This window comes from Porites lutea, chromosome 5 (assembly GCF_958299795.1).
Source record: "Porites lutea chromosome 5, jaPorLute2.1, whole genome shotgun sequence".
Classification (NCBI taxonomy): domain Eukaryota; kingdom Metazoa; phylum Cnidaria; class Anthozoa; order Scleractinia; family Poritidae; genus Porites; species Porites lutea.
Genome location: NC_133205.1, coordinates 19301855 through 19326432, shown reverse-complemented (window position 1 = coordinate 19326432; position 24578 = coordinate 19301855). Strand labels below are relative to the sequence as shown.

Genomic DNA, 24578 nt, shown 5'->3' with positions numbered 1-24578 from the left:
GGCAGGACGTTATGCAGAAACACTGGCTCTATTATTTTAACGCCTAGAAGCTCAACTTGTCTACTGAGGAATACAAAGCCGGGCATCCTCTACATAACAAGAGCTTTATTGACTTTACTGATCTTTTTGGAAGTGTCGAATTAATTTTCAGAATATTTAATTTAGAATTTACTCTGAAGTGTTAATTTTACTAGACTAGGAGTAGTCCCCAATTTCCTCAGGGATAGTCACGCGTGCTCTCCTTTAGCTCGCTCTACTATCCCTGAGGAAAAATGGGACTACTCGTAGTCTATTATTTTACGTGATCAACAGCAAGACATTTGTTTGTAACCTAGGTGCCCGTTACGAAACAAGACATGATTTAAAATCAAGAAACGTCAAAATGTCCCCGAACTTATCAATGTGCACAGGCTTCGGTTTTTAAGCAATACCCCTTCGGCTCGTGATTTACAAGCTTTTCTTGTGTTCTCCCAACATCCCGCGTGGGTTATCACGCCGGTGAACCCATAGAAAGTGTGGTCTGTTGCTTTCATAAGTAACCTTAAGTAAACTATGAGTTTACCGGCACAATAAACCATAGGTTTTTAACCAATCAGAACGCGCGTACTATCTTTGTTATTTTATGATTCGAAATAGCAACTTGATTACAGCTAATGAAGATGTTGCGAATAGTAATATTGACGCTTATATGTATCTTCATTTGTTGTGCCTTTGCTGGAGACAGTTTCCAGGAATCTAAACCTGGAAGTGAGAAACCCAAAAGGGAGGTAAGCGGTAATTATAATCGCGTGACAAAACATCGTAGAAAACCGTCACATTCACGGACTAAAAGAAAATTGCTTATAATTATTCGGATTCTAGGAAGCACTTTGGAAAAAATTAAACAACCTAAAACCCTTATTTAGCTGCAATGAAGAGCATTGCATTTCAAAAGAGGTCAAAGAAATGCTCTTGCATCAAAGGGCAATATTTATGCCGACCAAAAACAATAACCGCAGTAAATCAATATGTGTCATAACCTCTCAGTACGAAATATAAGCGGCAAAGATCACATTTGCTCAGCAAAAACGTTTTCCTCCAGAGCATAATCTACCCACTACAGAAAATATTAATTGGAATAAGCAGCATTTTGGCATGAGGTAAAAGTCGTGTGTTGCCTATTTACAATAAAATGATTTTTTTCATTTAGTTTTTATTCAGTTTATTTGAGAAGTAAAATTTTGCTTTAAATCTGACGTTTTATAATAATAATAAAATTGACAAAAATCATCCGCTAACTTGTGTGAAAGCCATCCCTATTTTTCTTTCGGGATCATTTGCGGTCGACTTTGGGGATCACTTGCGGTCGAGGATCATTTGCCATCCATTTTTGGGATCATTTGCGGTCTCGGGATCATTTGCGGTTGGGAATCATTTGCGGTTCCCTACAGCCCTCCTTAATAGGCATTCCTCCTTTTAGGGAAAATTTTTAAATTAGCGTCCGGGCGCTTATTCGAGGAAGTACGGTAATTGATGATTGCAAAACCAACCAGTGGCTCAGAAATACAAGACTGAAAACTGAGACAGAGTGTCTGATAAATACATGCAGCGCAGGACCAGAACCTCCTTACCAAGTCTGACTTCGCAAGAATTGTGAACGATATGACACCAAAGTCTACGTAGAATAAGTAACAAGCAAGAAGAAACGGTAGATCATACACTGGATGTCTCGAACTTCCACACCTGAATTTTTAATGACGTACAATTTTAATGACGCGACTGCGTATATCCTTTGAAACAAGAGAGGATAAAGGGGACAGAGAAGGCCTCCCCCATACACACTCTATTCCATAGGTAATTCGTCTCGAGTTATTTTTAGAATCGGGATAAAGTTACTTCGCGCGATGTGTGGATGTGTCGTGGAAGTTTTGCATGACTAAACGCCGTGCAAAGCATGTCGGGCGAAAGGCAATGAAAGAGTAAAGAGATCGAGAGCATTCCTGAATATTGAAGCGAAATGAGTCGGCGATCACCTGGGAAAAGGGAATCGCTGGACTCTTTGACAACCCTTGAAATCAGTTTAACTCGAAGTTGTCGTAACCTCAGTGCTTTAATAAAATGAGAAATTTCGCCGGTCTATTGAAACCGGTCGTTTGTACAATAAAGCAAGTAGGACGCCAAGTGTTAATTTTTTTGAATAATAAAAGACTAATAAAAGAATAAATATCAAACCAGAAATTGCTCTCATGAAACTGTAAATTATAAATGATCCTGAGAGAATATTCAGTGTGTTAGGGATTTCCCTGCCGTACTGTTAGCTCTATACAAGAGAGGAAGGGCGATTCTTTTTTAATTTCCGTTTCGCTGACACAGCTTTAGCAGAAATCTCTATTTAGTCGTTTTCGTCGACAAAACGAATAGCAATATCGCTCTCCGCGTCTTCCGCCATTTTTTTCTGCGTCAATTCGTGAAGGACGCGTGGCTCTGAGCGTGGTTCATCCACGCGGAACACATTCGCGCTATGTGATTGGCTGTTGTCTAATCCTCCTTGGGATCTGTGGTCTTAAAAATAACTCAAGACGAATTACCTATGGAATAGGGTGTGTCAGCATTTACAAAATCAAATACCGAAGAGGTGCTATAAATACAAGCCTGAGACGGTCACCGAAATTGAGTAAGTTATAATCCTTTGGAATACACAGATTTAGCAGTACTAAAACAGTGGATAGTGTTTTTTGCGCGCTCTGATTGGCTACTCAATCAGTGAATATTCAACGGTATTCACTGATTCACCTCCATTTCCTCCAAGCGAGCGACGCCAAACTCGCGTATGTTACGAGCAAAATTGCTTCCCGGTTTGCTACCGTAACAAAAAAAGAAATTTCACAAATAATCAAGCAACCTGTTCCCAAAATACACGAAGTTCGGTTTGGAAGTTTTAACAGGTATAAAGCTTTGTGTTTTTGACTTGAATTTATCGATGAAACCGGTGAAAAAGTTTTTTGTTTACAAATGCAAATTAAGCTCAAGTCTTGCGTTACTTTATTAAGTTGACTTGTTCATAAATAAGCTTAAAACTAAATTTAATAATCTTTTTTACAGAATGAATCACAACTCCTTTTGAAGAAATTTCCCTGCATGAGCTAAACAAATGCCTTCAAAAGTTTTATTTGTCGGCAACAAAAAGCGACGGCTGCGGCCGTTCTGTCACTACGCGCCAAAATTGTAATCGTTGGCAACATTAAATGAGTTAAAAATCATCATTTTTTGAGCTCAATTATGTCACTGTTTTAGTATATACTAAAACAATTATTCACCTCAGTGTCGGTGGCGAGTGGTGGATGCCACCTCGACTTCGGTGAATAATTGTTATATATAAGGATGGAGAGTTGTCAGCGAACATGCCTGATATAGGTAGTTAGCCTGCGAGCAAGCTCTCCTATTTGGGCGAGTGAAAGCCCCTCGCTCGCTCGTTCTCGCGAGGCTCGCTTCGCTTGCCCAAATAGGAGAGCTTGCTCGCAAGCTAATAGGTAGTGGTCAAGGACCCCGCCAACCGATGTGCAAGCTTATCGATGTGTCAGTACCATCCGACCAAAACACCTCGTCACTGAAATATCTCGAAATACAAAGACCTTGAGATCGAAATCACGAAAATACAAAGAGTGAAAACAGAGATTGTGCCAGTTATTGTTGGTGAGCTGGCCCTCATAAGTAAGGGAATGGAACATAATTTAGGAAAGATCTCTGGAGCTATTAACATCAATGAGCTGCAAAAGATCAGGCCTAGAAACATCCAGTGCTCATGCTAGGAAGATTTCTGTTCATCACGTAAAATATCCCTCCAGCACCTCAGGACAAAGGAATGGGCCCGGTTCTAGCAGAGTACAAGAAGCAATTTACAGCACTAGCACTGTGTAAAAGGGGACATTCTGCTTGCTTTTTAGTGGAAATTACGTTGACTTGGGAAGGAAATAAATTAGGGTAGAAAAGGTATGAACATAAACCAGTTAATTCGCTAATGGGATCAAAGGCACCTTGTCGTGGTGGTGGACTATCTGGTATTTTTTTTACTAATTATTCTATTCTTTTTTAAAATTTTAACAACCCCCAAATCCAATATTTTCCAATTTTTCCAAAATGTTAAACATCCCCCTCCCATTTTCATACATTAAAAACATTCGGAAAATCATCCAAACATTCTCAAAAAAAATATTGCACCATAGGACTCCAACTTAACTTACATGGAGTCATTTTTAACTCGCGGGTACGCGCGAGCGTACCACGAGTTATTGCAGGGACAAGGATATGAAAATGAGTCACTCGCTCACTCGTAGCAGACGCACTTCGTAATTAATCGGCTCCGAACTCGAGAGCGCGAAGATCTATCGTTTTCAAAGAAGCACGCGCTCGCCGAAGTTCGGTGGCATCAAATTCCTCGCTGAGAGCGTGCATCGTGCGCTACAGCACGGTTAGAGGATAGAGGTCTTACCAAATTGAAGACACGCAGGAATCTTTCAGATTAATACGATTCAAGAGCTTTTGACTCGCCCAGGCGTTAAACTTAACGAGAAGATGAGCATTTGCTCTTCGACTCCTTCAACTTCGACGCTGGCTTGATCTCTTACCTTGTAGTAATCTAGTAGGTTATGTGTATGAATGAATGTATGGTAAATAAAGGCACTTCTTTTTCTTCTTAAGGACTCCCCAAAATCACGGTGGGAAATGGATGTGATTTTGAGCATTAGCTTTAAAATGACAGCGGAAATCGAGATCAGAAAACATAAGGTCATGTTTTGCGTCCTATTTCGCGGAGGAGTCGTATCGGCTTTGTATCGCATATGTTCTTTCATTGCCATGAAATGCGTTTACATTGTTCTATCAGTAGCCTGGATTCAATTAGCCTTAATTTCATCCGATTGCTTCGAGTCATTTTTTCAGTTGGGTAAGTATGGCTCGATTGCTTGCCGGCGGAAGGTCCATGGAAAAGGCATTGAATTTGAGACTTTTCACAAAAATATGTGATCATCCTCAATGGCGTAGTGGCTATGTGAAGTCAGATCAACCCTAAGGTACCGTGTTCAAAATCTGCTAAGGACCTTCTTTTTTCCATCTCCCTTTTGTTTTTTCTTTTTTGTTTTGTTTTGTTTTGTTTTGTTTTTTTGTTTTTAAATATATACCTAAATAACTGTTAATAAAGTGCAATAAACATCAAGAAAAGTATTGTGTTTCCAGAACAAGGATAGTACATTTATAATTTGAATTTCTATCATTTCCTAAAATTTACTCTGGGAAAACCAGAGGTGATAACTAATTGATTATTTTCTAAACAACGTACCCAGGAGTTGACGATAGTCTTTCTTTGATTTGATTTCCAATGAAATCCTGGCTACATTGTAGTTATTAAATATAAAGAAAAAAGGGGAGGGAATCAACAAAAAACAATGCTTTTAAACAGACTGCGCCCTTAAATTGCCACGCTTGAAAAATAGACCAATTTCTGTATATTAAAATTCATACTTGGCTCCAAGGCTTAGCAAAATAAAACAAAAGAAATCACCGTGAGGCTAAGCCATGAATAAAACAAGAATGAATTTCAATATAATATCGAAATTGCTCTTTTTCCCCACATTTTCATATTGTGCACTCGAAGAACATTGAGCTCGGTACAAGTGCATCTTTTTTAGCCAACTCAGCATGGTTACTTACAAGTAAACTGGCATTATTTAAGCCACCTTAGAAATCTTACAGTTTAGACTTGTGTGTAACTAATTAATCGAGGAGGGGATGGGAAATTGGAGCAGAGAGGTGCAGCAGGGCTGCAAACCCAACTACGAGGATTATTGGATGAGATTTAAAAAATAGCTAAGTAAGTAAAATAATTAAGCAACAGTTTCATAATGCAGTTATTGTAAAATAGATTCTCGTTATCCATTGCCGGAATGAAGCGCATTCGTTAAATCTTGGAGGTGGAACAGTTAGGGCCATTTATACCAGGAAAAAAAAAGGACGCGTCCACAATAAGACACGAACTTCACCGTATAAACGGCACAATTCGTCTGAAATAAGACGCGACCTAGCCAAGAGAAAAACAGGTGTTAAGGGCTATTGTTAGATAAGTCGGGTCTTATCTTATTTCAGACAAAATGTGTCACTTATACGGTAAAGTTTTGGCTTCCGGTTACCCACAGAATAGAATTCAAGATAGCAATGCTAGTTCACAAATGTATCTATGGCGTCGCACCACAATATCTTTTAGACTAAATAAAAATCAAAGAGAGCTCGCGGTATCAGTTGAGATCATACCGGGGCATACTCCTAATGGACAATACCTATAGAACAAAAAAGACACTCGGGGATAGGGCGTTTGAAAATGCTGCGCCCAAAGTATGGAACCGACTCCCTCTAGAAATTAGACAATGTCAATCATTGAACATTTTTAAAGTTTTACTAAAGACACATCTTTTTAAACTAGCTTTTTATTAGTTCTTTTATTAACTCATATTTTACTTTTATTGTTTTCCGAAAATTGTAAATTATTATTATTATTATCATTATTTGGATTAGCCATCTATTACTTTAAGATGTTAGTGTTGTAATGCGCATTCGATCATATCTTTATCGCATGCTAGACTGCGCAATATAAGAAATAAACATTATTATTATTTATTTTAAAGTTCGCGTCTTATTTAGGGCGCGTCTTATGAAAGAAGAGGCTTATTTCTCCCCGTATAGATAGCCTTAACTGTAAAGTTGTTACCTTTTCCTACTTACTAGAAATTTCTTGAGCGAAGAATAGTATTTCAAATCCTGTCTTTTTCTCGAGCAGCCAGTCCGTTTGGAACGTTAATACAACGTAGTTTCCTGATACAAGAAGGTCTGTTCCAGTGAGCTGGTCACTGCAGTATCGAACTTCGGTGATGCCACTCGTTATTTTCAAATAATCCATCCTACATTCAAGAAAATCTCTATCAATACAAGTTGCTGTACAGTAACAAATATCTCTCCCTCTCATTCTCCTCGCTAGATGCCAAAATACGGGTTTTGCAGACTGGTTGTCGAGATTGATAAAAAATCCACCAATCAGGGCGAAAGGGATGGTAGCTGACGTAATCGTATACTTGATGAAAGTGAGATTCGATTGGGCTAAACTTACAAAAAGCTATTTGAGAATGTTTTTGCACGCCTTCACGTTTTTGACCCTCAATATCAAAATTACAGTTCAGAAAAAACAAGCTAAACGTATTTTATTTCCTAAACAACAAAACAGCAAAGAGAAAAGCGACTTGAGTTTTTCAAATATTTTGGACGGACAAGCCGTCCTTCTTCAGGGGATTTAACCCATTCGCTCCTAGAGATTTTGTCAAAAAACGCCTTTTAAAGCTAGTCGAGTGGATTTCTGGTCACTATCGTGCTATAAAGAGCTAAAACGTACCACAAACCGGTTTACAGGTCGTACACTTAATGGCCTTCTGATCCAGATGCAAAATATCAGCTTGCGAAGTTCGGGCATGCGCAGAAAGCAAAATTTCGCTTTCTCTCCTCCCCTCTTTTTTCGCTTTTCTTGCCTCATTTTTTTTTCTCTCTTGCTTGGCATTTAGTAGGCTTCATTTTGGTGGGAATAGTTTTTAGGAAAGCCTTTAGGATCTTAGGATTAGGTGAAAGGAAAGGTAGGTGGGTAATGGTACAAGATTTTCATGGAGATTTTCAGGTCAATATTACATGGTTTTTTGCCTCTTTCTCTGGTGTCCTTGACTGAATTGTGCTCATTCTGGTATGGTTTGAAAGATTTCTTCACTCTGCACAAGTAAGCGGACAAAGTTGTCCTTGACCGTTAAAACTGATGACGTCACAAAGGGTAGAAAGGACGTGGATCCGCACGGGCGGTTCAGTGGCGAATGGGTTAATGAAGAATCGGAAAGTCGACTTTCTGATTCTTCATTAAATCTCCTGAAGAAGGACGGCTTGTCCGTCCGAAATATCGGGAAAATTCAGGACACTTTTCTGTTTGCAGTTTTGTTGTTTAGGAATACATACGTTTAGCTTGTCTTTTCTGAACTTATGTTTATATTTTTGTCTTGGATAAAAGAGCAAAATTTGGCTGTCGTCATTTAAATATAAAAAGTATTTATTCCCACCTGCATTCTGAATCTGACGCCAGGTCAAAACTTTGAAACTTGAGTCTCATCTCCTTACCATACGGAATCGAAGTATTGTAGACGCAACTCATGCTGGCTGCATAGAAGCCATTTGAGTATGCAGGACTTTTCAATGTATTGTTCACTACTGTCCCACATGAAACTGAAATGTAAGCGATGGATTTCAAGACCCTTTGTTCTCTTAACTTAATTCTAGATACACGTATATACACAAGTAACCCATCTCACACAGGAAATGGACAGTCATGCAACCCCACTGCTTGGAATGATCAAAGTTTATTTCTATATTGTATTGAATTTCCCTTCAAAGCCAAAAAAAGCATAGGTAAAGTTTGGTTTGCCTTTGCTCCGACGTACAAAACCCATACAAGATGGTTGCCTGAGCGTCTCTTGGGTTTAAAATGTGCTATTAAAGTTGCTTAAAAAGATTAAAGCTTGAATGTTTATCCACTAGATAGATGGAGACAGATGGATACTTCATTGGTATAGGCATCGCAGTCAGAATCTAAATTACGTATAATCAAGATAAAAACTACTAAATTATAGAAAACGCATAAATCACAATCGATTTAAGAAAAATTATAACTCGAAAGAATATTTACATATACATAATATATATATAAAATAAGAACAAAGTTTTATTGAAAAAATTGATGGCTATTCAAAATGAGTTTACCCGGAGGCATTGGGAATTAATAAATCAGTTCCTGGGCCTGCAAGACCCTGTAAGTTTTAAATCTGACATCAAAAGTCCTGGCATCCCTGAGGGTGTAACTATGCCAGTCAGGCAGCAAGTGATGGAGAAGGTGATCTCTGTCCTCTAAGATATTTATCGAAAAGGGAGTGACACAGGCGCTAATGGTGAACCACTAGTAATAATTCTAGGTCTAACGAAACTGGCGCGTTGTTGTAAGGCTAGGTGGGGCATATGATGGAGAGAGCCAAATCGTCGATTACGTACTGAGGTAACGAAGCGTGGAACACAGGAATCGTGTAATTGCAAACAGACCTTATACAGCTTGTGTAAAACCTAAGCAATTCGGCCTTCTCGACGTAAGGGCGCTTTTATTGTATATAAGAAAATACAGGCGTTTAGATGCTTTCTTCACCATCTCAGACACCTGCATATCCCAAGAAAGGTTGCTGGTACATGTTTGAGTCCATTACTGATTGCCTCAAATTCCTCGGCTCATGTTTCATAACCATCTAGAGTTGACCAAATTTGGAAGGCGTTTGCGAATATCCCGCATAAAAAAGACATCAATAATTCGGGTAATCGCTGAAAAAAGTGACGGAAACCGAGAAGCCTTGAGAACGTCAGGCTGCGTTAGCTCAGCTGTTTGCGTCCAGCTGGCAAAGAATATCTGCTAGACTTAACATCCTTTGTACCCCAATTTTTTTTTTATCTTTTTTTTTATATAATTCTTTATTGAAACAAATTGCTATTAATACAGCAAATTAGTTACTTACCTACATAATTATAATGTTACAACTAATATTACTAATACTAATAATATAATACAACAAATTAACACTGATATTATTACAACACTAAAAAAAAAAACAATATCACTAACAATAGACGGTAACCGAAAAAAAGAAAACAAAACTAGAAGTGTTTACAAAATATAATGTAAATAATATATTAATTACATACAGCAAGTGGATGCATATTAAAACCTTTAAATAGTTAAGCATTTACAAGAGGCGACACTATCGATTTAGCTTGAAAGAAATCCTTTGTTTTTTTACTATGCAGACTTATATATTTTTCTGTTTCATATTTTACAGCAATTTTCTTTTTAAATCCATATATATTCGGAAGAATTTGACTTCTTCTACAATCCCACAAGTACAATTTCCCAATCATAATTAGATAGTTTAGAAGCTAAGCTTTTTCTGAAATTGCTTAGTCCCCTCGCATTGAGAGATAGTAGATTAATAGAATGATCGGTCATTAGAGCTGAATCGGGGAAGTGGTATTATAGAAGAAGTCATATAAAACGAAAATGAAATCGATGGTATAGCAGAGTGCAAGAAAATATAGTGCACATAATCCGATAATATTCGCCCTAAAACAAATTATTAATCTACAGAAAAACATACAGTAACATATCAAGTAAGAAGTTTCCAGAGCACTCACATTTCTAATTAAACAAGGAGGGTTAAATAGTTTAACACTTATTACACACATAAACCTTAAACTAAACTTAACTATTGATGTGCTGTCGCGCTATGACCGCTTTGGCTTTAGTTTCCGCTGTTTCTTGTGTCCATAATGAGACCGTAGTATGGGAGATTGGTTGTTTCTTCACCTCTGTAGATTTGCCCGTTTATAATTAGCTTATCAACTTTGAAATAGGCTGTTTGCTTTCTCTGTTTGGCCTTTTTCAAGATGGGATATAACGTTTTCTGTATTTCATCAATTTCCCGGGGGAAATCATTCGCGATTGAAATGTTAGTGTTTTTCAAGTTTTTAACAAAAGACCAAACATACTCCTTGTCTTGAAAGAAGCTAAATTTAGCTATAATAGGCCTAGGTCTGGAGTTCTGTGCTTGACTGGTATTCTTCTTAGTGGGGATGCGGTGAACGCGTTCGAAACGGATCTGTTCGATATCTTCCTCTGGGATCTTAAGTTTATCGCGCATCACTTTTTTCAATTGATCTTCAGCACAAGTTAACTCACCTCTTCCTTCTGGAATATTAAACACTTTTAGATTTTCACGTCTTGCGTATGCTTCTAACTTGATGTTGCGGCACTCAAGACGTTTTATTTTAGCACTGAGGTCTTCCAGATTCTTTGCGTGGGTTTCCAGTGTTGCACACGTGGTGGTTGAAGACGAATTTAGGTCGTCGATGTCGGCTTGAGCGGTGTTCAGGCTTTCTTGTAAACTTTTATTTTCTTTTTCCAATTCTGCCACTCTACCTTGCATAGCCTCTAACTCGCCGAGTCTTGTTAGCACTTTGTCGAGCTTTTCACTGACTTCATCTAGTTTGGCAAAAGCCCCACGACAATGGCCGTCGGCTTCGTCGAACGCATCTTCCCCGTCAGTCTGTGAGCCGCTTTCCCTTAACCGTTTACGACTATCTGCTCGGGCGTCTTTTTTTCCCATGTTATTTAAGCGAATGAAAGCCAAGCAGCCTTCGTTGATTACATTATTTTACAAGTTTTGAATTTCATCTAAAGGAGCTAGCAAGAACACGTCCGCCTTCGGCGAAGGCCAGGTTACCCCTTGTACCCCAAATTTACAAAAGAACAAAAAAATTCTAATGAACTCAAGACACCAGGAGAAGTAAGCACGTTTTAAACTAAAAGTTACTTTAAGTGAATAATAAATACGCTAGACACACCCTCCTCGATCTGCATCTTAAATATGTATGTATGCATCTTCAACATGTCATCGATATTCCTTTCAAAGATTTATTCCTCATCGTCTTGGCATTTATTCGCCATCATGTTCTTTTTTGCTGCTCCATTTACTTTCATTTGCCGAGGTTCGATTCTATGAACAATTTTCCTTCTTAAAAACACCTCGCTGCACTAAAATTAAAACGCGTCTATTGGGTCTAACAAGAATGAGTACAAAATCTCAAAAAATGAAAAAAACTGTTGAAGAACAATTAAGTAAGGGTTGTTTAACTGGAACGAGGGTGTATGTGATATATTCACCTGGTACGACACCAGGTGAACATATCACATACCCAAGAGGGATAGGTAAATAACATGCCTATTTTTCACGTGTGAGCTTTCCAAAAGCAAATGCTTTTGAAAAATCTTTGATTAAATTCTCTAGAGATGCCCATTCCCAAAAGCCTCGAATTGTTTGAGGTTGAATTTTAAAATATGGAAATTGGTCAGTTCATAAGGAGTAGTCAAACAGTAGTTTTACCATAAAGAGATAAGTGACTCAGAGAAATTTTTTCAAGGGAGAGCAATTTGGAACTGACTCTGACCCTCTACCGCGACAGATATTTGACGTGTCAGGAGCCCGACGAGTCACATTGCAAGCCAGGCTGTTTGCAGGTAGACGTTGGAGATATGCTGTCAAATTCGTTTTAAAGTAATCCATTCAACAACATTTATATTCGTGCTCAGTAATCTATTAAGGTATGGGAAAATGAATGATCACGGGACTAAGCCAAGCTCCCGGAGGGGTACTGCCATATACGGGCTATATAGGTATGTGCCGCTTTGGAGGATATGGTTTTCAAGCAGTTTACTGTGGGATAGGGTATATAAATCAGAGAGTTTGGATCTAGAAGAGGGTATCATTTTCCATTTAAACTGATCAATTGGCTGAAGATTTTAGTCTAGACTAGGGAAACCGGGAATCGTTACTCAAGAATATAAAAAAATCAAATCGGTTTTGTTTTGGCTGGACTGTGCTAGTGACCTCAGTTGTTTCTGGAAAACAGCTACTCTAGGATAGGGGGGATTGGGGAGTTTAGTCTAGTATAGGGTAGCAAAATTCACTTGAACTAGCTCTGGTATAGGCTAAGGGTTCTAGGGTCCCAGCAGCATATCCCAACCCTAAAAGTCCTAAAGTATCCCCCCCCCCCCCCCCCCACCCGGGGGCAACCTGAGACACTGAGCAAGAATCACTAATTTCCACGCCAAATCAATATTTATCATCAGAAGTTACGTAATCGCACGTGAAACCGACTGACCAGCCACGTTTAACCTGTTAGTTAAATTTAACTAGGTGTATTCCAACTTCGTTTATCAACATTCATATTCATGCTTAGTTGTATTATAAGGTATGGATCAGCGCCCCACAGCATTAACTGCTCCATTATTTGTCTACTAATGCAATCTAAACTACTATTATGACTCCAGTAAACCTTTCCCAATCCTCAATTCTCACCCCAATTCTCAAAACAAAAGCCCTCTCATAACTTATTAAGCTATGTTTAGACCAGTTTTCGCTCACCCATAAAGTAAACTCACGCGCTTTATGCCTTAATACCTTGTCTCTCCTTGACAACTCACGTGCTGTCCTGTGAGAGCTGCTAATAAATGCTTTAGTAATAACGAATATTAACTCTTTCCTTAACACACAACAATTTTTATTTATTAACATTCCATTCATTATCATCACAGTCAGTCGTTTTGACTACGACTGTTCTACGGCTCAGCACAGTTTTATAAGTCTCCTCCTGGTAGGTCTGTCGTTGGCCCTCTCCTGTCATCGGTTGAGATCGATGTCTCTCCAATTTATGTTTCTCTTAGCAACATATTTGAACCTTAATCTTGGCCTCTATTGATTACGCATTGCCAAACAGATGAGTGGCACCGCCAGGGTTGAACGACAGTTGTCGTAAATCGATCGTTCCCGTTCCGCGGTCAAGAAGTGCTGAGCGTGCACTGTGCCCAGAGCTTTTGACTTTATGATTTTGTACCTTTCAAAGGACGATAAGTTGTCTTCATGTGGAATTTGATATGTTTTAGATTGGCACTATGGCCAACTTTGAGACAGAAGTTTATGAATTTTTGAAGCTTTTTAATTCACCCAGGCGAGCTCTCGATTCTGTCGTGAGTCTCACAATTTTTTAACTTTTCTCACGACAAGACTTCCAATCTCATGGTTTTTAGGGAAATATAATTCTGAAATGAAATTTTTCTTGGTTGAATCAAAACGGAAATGTTTACTGTCACTCAATCGTAATTGATAATTCTCCTCATGTAAATGCAGAGAATTGCAAGCTGTACAACGCTGTCAGCAAGAGAGTTCCCTGCGGTTTTGCGAGACATTTAAAATCGTTTTAGCGGTCGTATGTTCTTCAATTGCGACGAAATGAGTTAAAGAGCGGCTTTCACCCTCAAAACCCCGCTTATTTTTCTCGAATATATATCTTTTAATTCTTCATAAATAAACCTCTACCACCTTCAAAGGGTTTTAATTTGCTTCACAGTGCTTTCTGGATCTGAATAACTAAGCGACTTTCTTTAGTCGGTGCATGCGATGTTTTTCTGCAATGTTGTATCACGTTGGGCCCAGCTCGTTAGTTGTCTTTGCAGAATGTTAAATATCACGGATAGTGATTTACAGATCCAAAATTATAAGAATGAAGTGCAGCTTAAACTGAAGCTACATCAACTATGGAGAATTGCATTGTGACTCAGTAAACTCCAGCTTAGTGTTTTTCTATAGGGTAGTGTGAGTCTTTTGACTGTAGCGCGAAATTCGTCCCTTGGTAATAACTTTTGAATAAGCTTAACAGTATTTGGACAGTTTTGTTATTGCCACTTTGTAATCAGGCAAGACCATGGTTTCGGTTCTCCACAAGAACCTCGTCAGTTTTCGGGTTGGCTTTGTGCTTAGTTGCTTTTACAAGAGCAACTTTAATTAGTTGTTCTCTTCTCGTGGCGAGAACGGTACAGCCGCTTTTTCTACTAAGCTTTGACCTTGACATTAAAGGGGCTGTGTCACGGCAGTTCAGTTCATTTTGTTTAATTTTGCCAATTACTCGCCCTCAATCGCTATGGAACTTAAAGTAAGCAGACAAATTACATGCAGATGACAAAATCAGAGATCCGAGACAAACAAATAAGTCTCCTGAGCATTATTTTTGAAGTTGCAAACAGCATGGAAAAACTGTGAAAAACTGTTAGGCTGAACAGTTTTCAAAATCCCTAATTTCAATCCGTTTCAATCTTGTTCAGTTTTGCCCATCCGTGGCATCTGTTGTTTCTGTTATATTATTTTAACCTTCCTTTAAAGTTTTAAATGGTCATTTTTATGTTTCTCTTCATTTAACGGGCATTTTCTAATTACTTGATTAGGCTGAATTTCGTGACAAAGCTCCTTTAAAACTCGCGTGGCGGATCGAAATTCTTGTTTTCCTACTGGCTACTGAACGTAACCAAATATGGAGTGAAAATTTCGATCCTCTTCTGCTTGAAACTAGAGGTGTGTTTTTTTGGAAAGCATTTCGTGAAAATTTTAGCACTTTCTTTTCTGGGAGAGTTCGAAGACTCTTCTCTGCGCGCACAGAGTTTCCGTACACTCCCTCTAAAAACTGGAGTGGATATATGCGTTCCTTCTTAGGTGCGCAATGTTGAGCTTTCTGTAACAGTTGTCGTGGCGCAATAGATAACGCGTTGAACTTCCACTTTTAGGCCTAGAGTTCGACTTCCGCGGTAAGAATTTTTTTTCTTTTTTTTTTTCTTTTTTTTTTTGGCCGTTTTGTTTTTGTTTTCCTAGTTTTTTTTATTTATATATTTATTTTTTCAAACATATTTTCATTTCCTGACAGACTTAAATTATACCGGTAGACTAATTGCAAGTTCATTGTCAGCTTTCATTTCTAAAAAAATTAATCCACTAGTTAGCCATAGACACCCTTTGATTTGTCTTGGATCGTCCATTTTGTCTTCCTAGACTAAGTTACATGAGTAACACGTTCATCGTTGTAAATCCTTGTTATTCTCAAGCAATCTTGCCTTGTAACCCGTACTAAGTTGTTATCTCAAGAATAAAGTGTTTCTTGCGAAATAGCAACAGTACGTTTTTTCCTAAAGGATGTGAATGAGGGCAGCCACAGTAGTGTTTCTCAAAGACAATGACAACTATGGTAAATTTATTTACTTCGAGATGATCGAGTCTATTTTAAAACTAAAACTTAATATTTATAATGTATTCATCTGAACACACCAAATGAAAACACAGAATTTTGACACTGTGCATTTCATTTTGGTATTTATTAAGTGAGAAGTTTATGATTCCAGAAGTAGTGTTTATGGCTGTGTAGTGTTTATGGCCAGAAGTGATGTTGGATCAGTTTAGGTTTCTGGGAAACTGCCTACCCACCCCACCCCTAACCCATGTTTCTGCCCCTAAGTCACACGTCAGTGAGAAACATTGGTTAAGGGTGGGGTGGATGGGCAGTTTTGAAAACGTTTTTCCTGTGTTTCTTGTTTTATTCAATATTTAAAATTGAGTGTTGCCTTTTTTTATTGGAAATTTAGTGGACCTTTCAGTCTGGCACCCATTCTGCTGGTAAACAGTAGGATTACCTTTTGAATTTTGAATGCCAAGAAACTATAGCACATGTAAAACATAAGGAGTATTATAGGATGCCCAGGGCGCATGAGCACATTTCGTTTGTATTTTCAAGCGCTTCTCGGGACATTTTTTTAAAAGTTTTCTTAGAATAAGATTGTAATGGGAAAAATGATCCTTGTGCCGTGTTTTGATATATAAAATAACCGCCCTTTTCCCGAGAAATATACAGTGAAAGACCATATTTCTAATAATAAACTAGCAAAAGGCGATCATTTTTCCATCCAAACACGGCACAAGGATCTTTTTTCCCATTGCAATTTTATTCTAAGAAAACTTTAAGAAAAAGTTTCCCGAAAAGCACTCGAAAATACAAACGAAATGCGCTCATGCCCCCTGGGCATCCTATAATACTCCTTAAATCGTTAATTCAATATGGCCGCCGTATCGGTAAAAAGGTCTATTCACACTCGAGAGAGAACAAGGAAATTTCTACCTACTCAGATTTCTTGAATTTGATGTAAATGTCTTCAAAGCAATTTTATCCATTCAAAGAATTTTCAATCTGACCGAATACAGAGAGGTATCGTTAAAAAAAATCACTGCTCATTACGCATATGTGAAAGAAGGCAGATTTGAAATACTGGGGTCAATTAAATAAAACTTTTACAAGTGTAATTTTTAAGTGTAGCTATTGTTTTCAGATCCTAAGACAATAGCTACACTTAAAAATTACACTTGTTAAAGTTTTATTAAATTGACCCCTAGTTGCGGCAACGACTCTAAGTATCGCACAACGAATTCATTTTTCAAACAAATCAATTCATTAATTAATGGAATAATCTATAGGGGTAAGCTTGACCTGTATAACATAGCAAGAGCTCCAGAGGGGTTGCAACCGCACCTTCTTGTACCACAGATGAAAGTCCGAGGGTTAAAGACTGACGTGAATTTATTTCTTCTTTAACAAATTATCTCGTGAAACATTAGTACGTGTACATTGGAGACCGGAAAGAATATTTATCAATGTAGGAGCGTAAGAGTGTGGGAAAACAGAGTTCTAGTCGTTGAGGAAGCAGATGTGATCAGTCATTATCATAGGACGACAAGAGTATCGTCTACAGAGGCAGGGTACAGTTTTGCTACGTATTTCTTCACCAGTGTTATATCTATCCTATATACTGAGCAGCATGCATGTCATAATGTCGAACTTTAAACCTGATGTTCAACTGAAAGAATACAGAATATAACGTATTTTTTATTCTACTCTTGGAGAATTATTTTAATAGTCATATTGTTGAAAGTAGTCACGTACTCATGAAACTACCTCATCTAGAAAGATAGACTGAAAAACAGCCCGTATTTTTGCGTATTCAAGTACGTGCGAGCAGTCAAACGAAAGGTCTGGAACAAGGCTGAAAACAGAGAGCGAGACTGGGGAGAGACGCTAAAAATATGGACTGCCCGTTTTGCAAACGTTATTTTCGTTCGAATTACCCGCTTCTCCCAGCCACGGGCAATTCCCATTGGCTAAATTTCGATTCAAGCTGTAAACAAGCTGTCAAGTAATATTTTCAACAAGTCATTCGCGATATTCCGTACCGCGCGTGATGAATAGATTTCTAAAGCTTTCGCTGTAAAATGACGGGTGTTGATTGCCTGGATTTGCTCGCGCAAGAACTGGGATTTGTTTTAAAATCGGAGCAGAGGGAAGCTTTGGAGATGCTGATCAGGGGAAAGGATGTTTTCTTTGTCCTACCAACAGCCTTATTTGTCAGATGTTTGTTCATGCAAAGAGTTCTTCAAGTTCTGTGCAACGACCGACAGTCATTGTTATCTCGCCTGTGTAAAAAAGGGGGTTCGGTAGAAAAGACACGACTTTTACCTCATGCAAAAATAATTGTTTTCTTTGTCGAATAGATTACGCTTTGGAGGAAAACGTTTTGACAGGGCAAATGTGAATTTTGGCCGCTTATTAAATATATTTCATACTGAGAGGTCGTAACACGCATATTGAATTTCTCTGGTCGGCATAATTTGCCCACTGATGCAAGAGCATTTTCTTTTTTGGCCTCTTTAGAAATGTAAAGTTCTTCATTGCGGCTGATTAAGGGTTTTAGGTTGTTTAATTTCTCCAAAGTGCCTCCTGGATTTGAATAATTCTAAGCCATTTTCTTTGTGTCCATGAATGTGACTTTTTCCTGCAAGGTTTTGTCACGCTGGGCCCAGCTCGTTAGCGTTTTTAGCAGGATGTTTAAATTCTCACGGATAGTGATTTAGGTCGATTTACAGAGCCAAATCAAGAAGAAGTGGATTGGAATGAGGGGATTTACCCATTCTTTTCAATCGAAATAATGTCAATAACTGTTCATTGTCAGTTGGCGTGTTCAGCTTTTCTCTAATTTGAGAAAGCATCGCAGCCCAGTTTCTAACCTTTGTTCCGCCGGAGAGCAAACTCTTGTGGAGAAAGATTCTTCTTCCTCGAGGACAACGAAAAGTTCGTTTTTCAGTAGGTTGGCCAACTTTGGTAACGTTTCTTCTTTTCTGGTAGGCGCAACAAACACATTTCCGAGCTTATCCATCCACTCATAAAATTGCCGAACTGTGTTTTGAAATTCTACAATTTCAACCGAAGCGCTCGGCTCTTTCGGCTTACTCCCCCTTCGAGGAGCAGGCATAGGCTTTGTTGGCGTACTATTGCCTCTTCCACTCATTTTTGATCCTCCACTTTATATACCACATTTCACGGAGAAGCAATGCTAATGCTAGGTTTTTTTTTTAACTCGCCTCACACGCCTGACGGGCGTGTGAGGCTCGCGCGCTTCGCGCTTAAGACTCTTACGCCACTCTTTACCGATTTCTTTACTGATTTTGAGAAAAAATCCGATTGTTTTGCAGTCTACTGGAAAGAACATTTTTCTCACTTTTTCTCGGAGAAAGTCGTATAAAACGGTCAGACATCAGTACTATGCAGTAAAATCTCAGTACCACCTTGTTCAATCCCCGATATCCTGATCTTAATCTTGAGAGCACAGTTCAAACAAAAAAATGCGAAATCGTTAAGAAATGCTGCACTACAGCATAACCCCGAATGAAAGATTGTATAGTGCTCAAGTAGATTAAGGCCTGGTTCTTTACAAATTCCTCAGAATTTTAAAGGGGGGTGGTCTAATGTAAAGTTTTTTAAAGATATCCCAGGTCTAATAAATTAAGGCTAATGATAACTACGAAATCTTCAACTTTCATTTTAAAAATTGTTTATAACTACATCACGTGACCAGCCACGCCCTGTTTTATCGAGAAATCCTTTGGGTCGAAATGCCCACTATGTAGAAAGCAAACCGTTTTCCTTTTGTAGGTCCAAACAGTGGCTACTGATGGTCTTCTTGTAAAAACGGGTGGAATGAAACGAAGTCATTTAACGTCTTTCTCCTAACGAAAATTTTATTAAGAGGAGGACTGGCACTAGTCAATGAACACCAATTGCACCTACAAATTGTAAAGATTCCAACCATTCCAGGCTGATTTCGTAGACACTTTGTAGGGTCAAAGTTTTGATACAGAGAAACTGGAGTTACACGTTTAGGAAGTGGTGGGCATCGTTAATTGAAATTTATGAACAGAAGAGGGCGTGGTCGATCACGTGACGAGGTAATTTGGATTTTTTTTCAAGTTTTTGTTAAGGTTAGTTTACTTTACCACCTATTTTTCAAGGAGGATGTCTTTAACAATAGTTTTTTGGAAAATTTGCATAAAAATCGCAAATCACGTAGAACCAGGCCTTAATCTACTTGAGTGTTCCTAATCAGACTTAGAGTTTGCTTAACAGCAAAAAAAAGGCTGAAGTTACCTCTAATTTTGCCTATTTTATCAATATTTAGCTGTATTGTTTGTTTATCAGTTTTCTTAAAAATGCCGCTTATCTCACCTTGACCTCTAAACATCAACTTTGACGTCTTACCTGAATGGCAACTTACTTATATTCTTTATTTTATTTTATTTTATTTACTTTTTATGAAAGAATCCCTTCTTATTTGAACATACCATTTTCAGTAAATAATATCGTGAGCTGGAATCCCGGGTATCGCTGAAAAGCGTAGCGGTAAGAGTGGAATGTTATTAATGCGTAGTTTCCGTTTACCAAAACTACCTTTCCACTAAGTTCGCGCCCACAATATGTACCAAGTGTTCTGTTGTCATCATCTACAATTCTCAAATAATCATACCTAGAAGGGAAAAAATATGTTTTTTTCTTTTCAAGGGCAGTTAAATTCATAGAAATAACCCTAACCGCCAAGAGAACATAAAAGCCTTTTATGTTCTCCTGCCTCAACTAATTGCGAGTCGTGCATTATGGTGGAGTTCAGGAAGCTCTAAACGTTTCTGCGGAATATCAATCCGCCGATCAAATTCTTTCATTTTATGTTGCACTTGAGTCACTCCCGAGCAGTCGAATTGCCGCCGTCTACAAATGCCAATTAACGCTCAACAAGAGGTTTTTACGTTCTCTTGCTTTCGACCTACTTACAGATGACAAAGGCCTGTAAAAGGGATTTCACTCATCTCAACTCACGTAAAAGCCTTGAGGCGTGAGATCTTAATTTGGATTTTTAAAAAGCTATGGCATTTTGCAGATCGAAAACCACATCATTGGTCAGATCTCGTTTTAACCAATGAGAAGTCTCTTCACCTTTTGAGCCTATCTACGAGCACCAGCAACGAACATTCAATTTTTGTAAATAATATTTTGAATTTTGTTCGTTAGGCTGCGAAACAGCCGACTCCCATCGCTCTCTGCCGCTATAGGAACATTTCGAGAGAGAACCGTCTGCACCGAAACAACAGAAATACCATACTGATAACATAAGAGCTGTCACCTGGTCGATGACTAATGAATGCACTGTTTAGGCAGTATTTTAGGGAAATAAAAAATCGAAGAAATCGTAGAAATTATATTTTTTTCGAAAGAAATTTTTCACAAAATATCATGGTTTCTATATATGTTACAAAACTACAATTTTTTATCCGGGAGCAAATGACACATTTGGGACCCCATTTGGGGGGTTGTTTGGCTCCACTTGATCTGTGGGGGCAGGGGATGGTTAAAATCTTGATTGGCTAGAACGTGAAAGTGTGCTTAATGTTGGCATAAATTGTTAAATTGTGTTTAATGTTATTGTGTTATGTCAAAGGAAATATAACGGCTTTTTGTGTTATTTCTTTTATCTAATAATTACTATTACTTTCCAAATAAACATTCAAAGTTTTGTTGATTTCAGTTTTGAACTAGGCCGCGCAACGCGAGCGTTGGATGGGGTGAACCAAAATTGTCTCAAAAATTCGAGAGTTTTAAAAATACAGTCTAGCGGGTTGGTGCCGTTAAGTGCAGGTACATGAAAGTCTTTCAACGCACAAGAAATGAGCGAAATCTATTTCTCACGCCATGTCGACCAGACTGCTAATTTACTGTCAGATACTCTTTAATTCTTTTAAGAATTAAAGAGTATTAAAACAATTAAAGAGTATCAGTGTGTTTTACATTCTTCTTCGTGTTATCAGTTTCTGAAGCTAGGTCTATCTTTATTTTAAAATTAGAGGGCGATTCTCATTGGCCGGTTTTTTTCCCCGGCGGGATATACTTACCTGCCAGCCTGGGTCTTGAGAAGCCTGATTTTGTCTTATTTCTAGGTCTAATATCACAGATCCGCAAACTTGCAGCGTACAAGCCGAACGTCCGAATATGTGAGTATGGTTTGACCAGCAAAAATGTTACGTTTTAGAGTAATAAGTATCACTTTAAGTTAAGTTCCTAGTCTACTCTTACCAAAGCTGAGTCAGTTGAGTGGTTTTCAATAGGACAATTGCACGATGACGATATTTGACTACAACTTCCAGAATTCATTTTGGTTTTGCTTTGTTATTAAAATTTGTCAATCCCGCTGAGGATTAAAGAACAATAGCCTTAATTTGCACAAGAAAACAACAAACTCAAGGATTCTGGTAGTTGTAGTAAAATGACGTCATCGTGCAATTGTCCTATTGTTTGTCATCAGTCACGTTAACTTTATTGTAAACGGCAAAAGTGAATCTGTACCACGTGACCAAGTTTTCCCTTTTCTTGATGTTTATTGTTCATTACTTTTACAAATAGGTGAATTGTAAAACGCCAGTTTTACCCCTATGTTTTTACCTGCTATTTCTTTAAATTTTGGGATATTCTCAACTTCAATCTGAAGTTTGCCGTTTGCCGTAAACGTGACTCTAAAGCTGTCTATTGTTAAATTACTTACCAGCATCGACCATATCGTAGTCCCAGGGAAAAATTTGAAAAACTGATTTTCAGCGCCTTTCCGGATGGAATGGAAACGTTGTACACACAGTGCATGTTATTTGGGTATGGTGTTGGAAATTTAGGACTTGTCAAGGTGTTGTTTACCACAGAACCACATCCTATAAAATCAGATTGTAATTTTACGCGTAGACTTGTGTTCTCTTAATCAATTAAGAACCTAAGGTTCTCACCCTCAATGTTCTTTTTTCTACGTTCTTTGCTTTTTCAAAAGTTTTAGATGACATAACAAACTAAACGAATTTCCTAAATCCCACTTTTTTCCCCCTGGTTTGAAAATGCAATGTCACAAACTTACAGGATATTACCTGAAATCAAATCTGACCTAGGGTGATTGAGTTTTTGAACACTATAGGTGGATCACGTAAATTGCGAAAAAAAACTTAAAGAAGAAAAGTTGCCAGATGTTTGGTAGTTAAACACTAGTTTCTGTTTTTTCCATGTCAGCTGATTGGGTGGACGGACAGGAGAAAAATAGGGGTGTATAGTATATTATTATATACATACTGAGAAATACTCACCAAAAAGCCATGTTGTAAATTTTCGTACGCAAATTAGTTCTAGCCAATCAGAGGAGCGAACGATGGTTTTCACACGTGAAAAAAAATGATACGTCCAATCAGAATCGCGAACGATGTTTTTTCACTTGTGAGAAAAATGATACGTCCAATCAGAAGCCAGAGAGGTGTGTGAGTTTCGCGCCAAAATTCCCGCCTTTTATTGCAGCTTGCAGCGCCGCTTCGCACACATTCAACGAGAAAAGTTTTACTCAAAGAGTTTTCTCGCTAAAAAAGTGAAAAACATTTCGGAAATGGAGTGGAATAGTTTTGTTTGTTTCGCTGTCGATAAAGAAAACTGTAGAGAGCCGGCGAAACAACAGCGGAAAGGGAAAAACAGAACAAGACGTAAGCTTTTGTTGTGCTTTTTGTCGGAGCTACTTTGCCTTTCATTTAAGCTTAAGCTTATATTGAAACCGGCCATTTTACTTAAATTCACTCATTTTCTAATTTTGGATTAAGAACAAACAGTTAAGATAACTTATAGTTCTTGGATTACCTCATATCCTTACCGTCATTTATGTTTTTAACAAACGTGTTTACGAAAAAGCTGATACTTCGTTTTCGTTGTCATTTTGCGGTAAGTGTGTAGCGGCAAATTTTAGCATTTTTGAAAGATTTAAAATAAAAAGGCCGCCAAAATGATGAATGTCTCAGTATGTATATAATAAACACAATACCACATGGAAAGTACTTTGTACGGTATTTACGCTCTCGTTGTTTTTGTATCAGAAATCTTACTCGTTCGCTGCGCTCACTCGTTCGATTTCTGATACGTCAACAACTCGTGCGTAAATACCGTACGCCAGCACTTTCCATGAAGTATTCTCTATTTCTGCGCCATAAAAAATACATGCGAACCCCATAAGAGAGCACAAAAAATGCAGACTCAATGGCCGCTTAAGGAGATGTCCGAACACAACTTTTTTCATCGAAGATAAGTTATTGCAAGTGTGTAGTTCCATGTTTTGCTAAAGTTCTCCGTATATTCCTATTAGCATAGAACACACTGCCAAAATAGAGATCAGACAATCCTTGAAGGACCATGAAGTGGTCGCTTACGAGGTTAAAACCAATGGAAATCATTAAACCGTCAGACCCAAATAGTGTGGTCGCAGTCGCGTACGGGAGGTGGTCGTTTACTAGGGGTACCAACTGTATGGCTTTCACCGGGAAAGTTTTGGTGTTTTGTTTAGATGGTCGCTTACGAAAGGTAGTCACTCATAGGTTGGACTGTACAATATACTCACTTGGATCAGCACTCTGAGCTGAACTGTAACACAGCATCAGCGATAGCGCAAATACAAACTTCATCCTCCTGTTAAAGTAAAACGTGATGTTAAGGTGCCGTTCAGAAGGGCGCGGGGGAGGAGGGTAAGTAACTCTTAAGTAAGTAAGAATTATTCTGATTCCTCTCTCCATCACATTTTAGAATCCGAAAATTTTAGGTTTCGTTTTTCTACGAAAAATAGTGCAACCTGGGTAGTAAAATATTAAAAATTAAACTTCTGAAAATCGTAGGGAATTTATTAG

General features: G+C 38.2%; 1 protein-coding gene across 1 annotated transcript; it reads right to left on the bottom strand.

Annotated features, from left to right (window-relative positions):
- Nucleotides 1–20169: 20169 nt before the first annotated feature.
- LOC140938036 (CUB and peptidase domain-containing protein 1-like) lies at nt 20170–24359 on the bottom strand. Its single transcript, XM_073387581.1, has 3 exons — nt 24296–24359; nt 22430–22589; nt 20170–20365 (listed from the first exon to the last, which is right to left on the bottom strand). Exons 1-3 carry the CDS (start codon nt 24357–24359, stop codon nt 20170–20172), a joined length of 420 nt encoding a protein of 139 aa, XP_073243682.1.
- Nucleotides 24360–24578: the final 219 nt, after the last annotated feature.

Excerpts from the sequence above, each read along its gene's own strand:
- LOC140938036 (XM_073387581.1), bottom strand. The coding sequence starts at position 24,359 with ATGAAGTTTGTATTTGCGCTATCGCTGATGCTGTGTTACAGTTCAGCT. Across the intron at positions 22,590-24,295 it reads AGCTCAGAGTGCTGATCCAA|GATGTGGTTCTGTGGTAAAC; the intron begins GTGAGTATATTG and ends CTGATTTTATAG. Across the intron at positions 20,366-22,429 it reads CTACGATATGGTCGATGCTG|GTATGATTATTTGAGAATTG; the intron begins GTAAGTAATTTA and ends TTTCCCTTCTAG.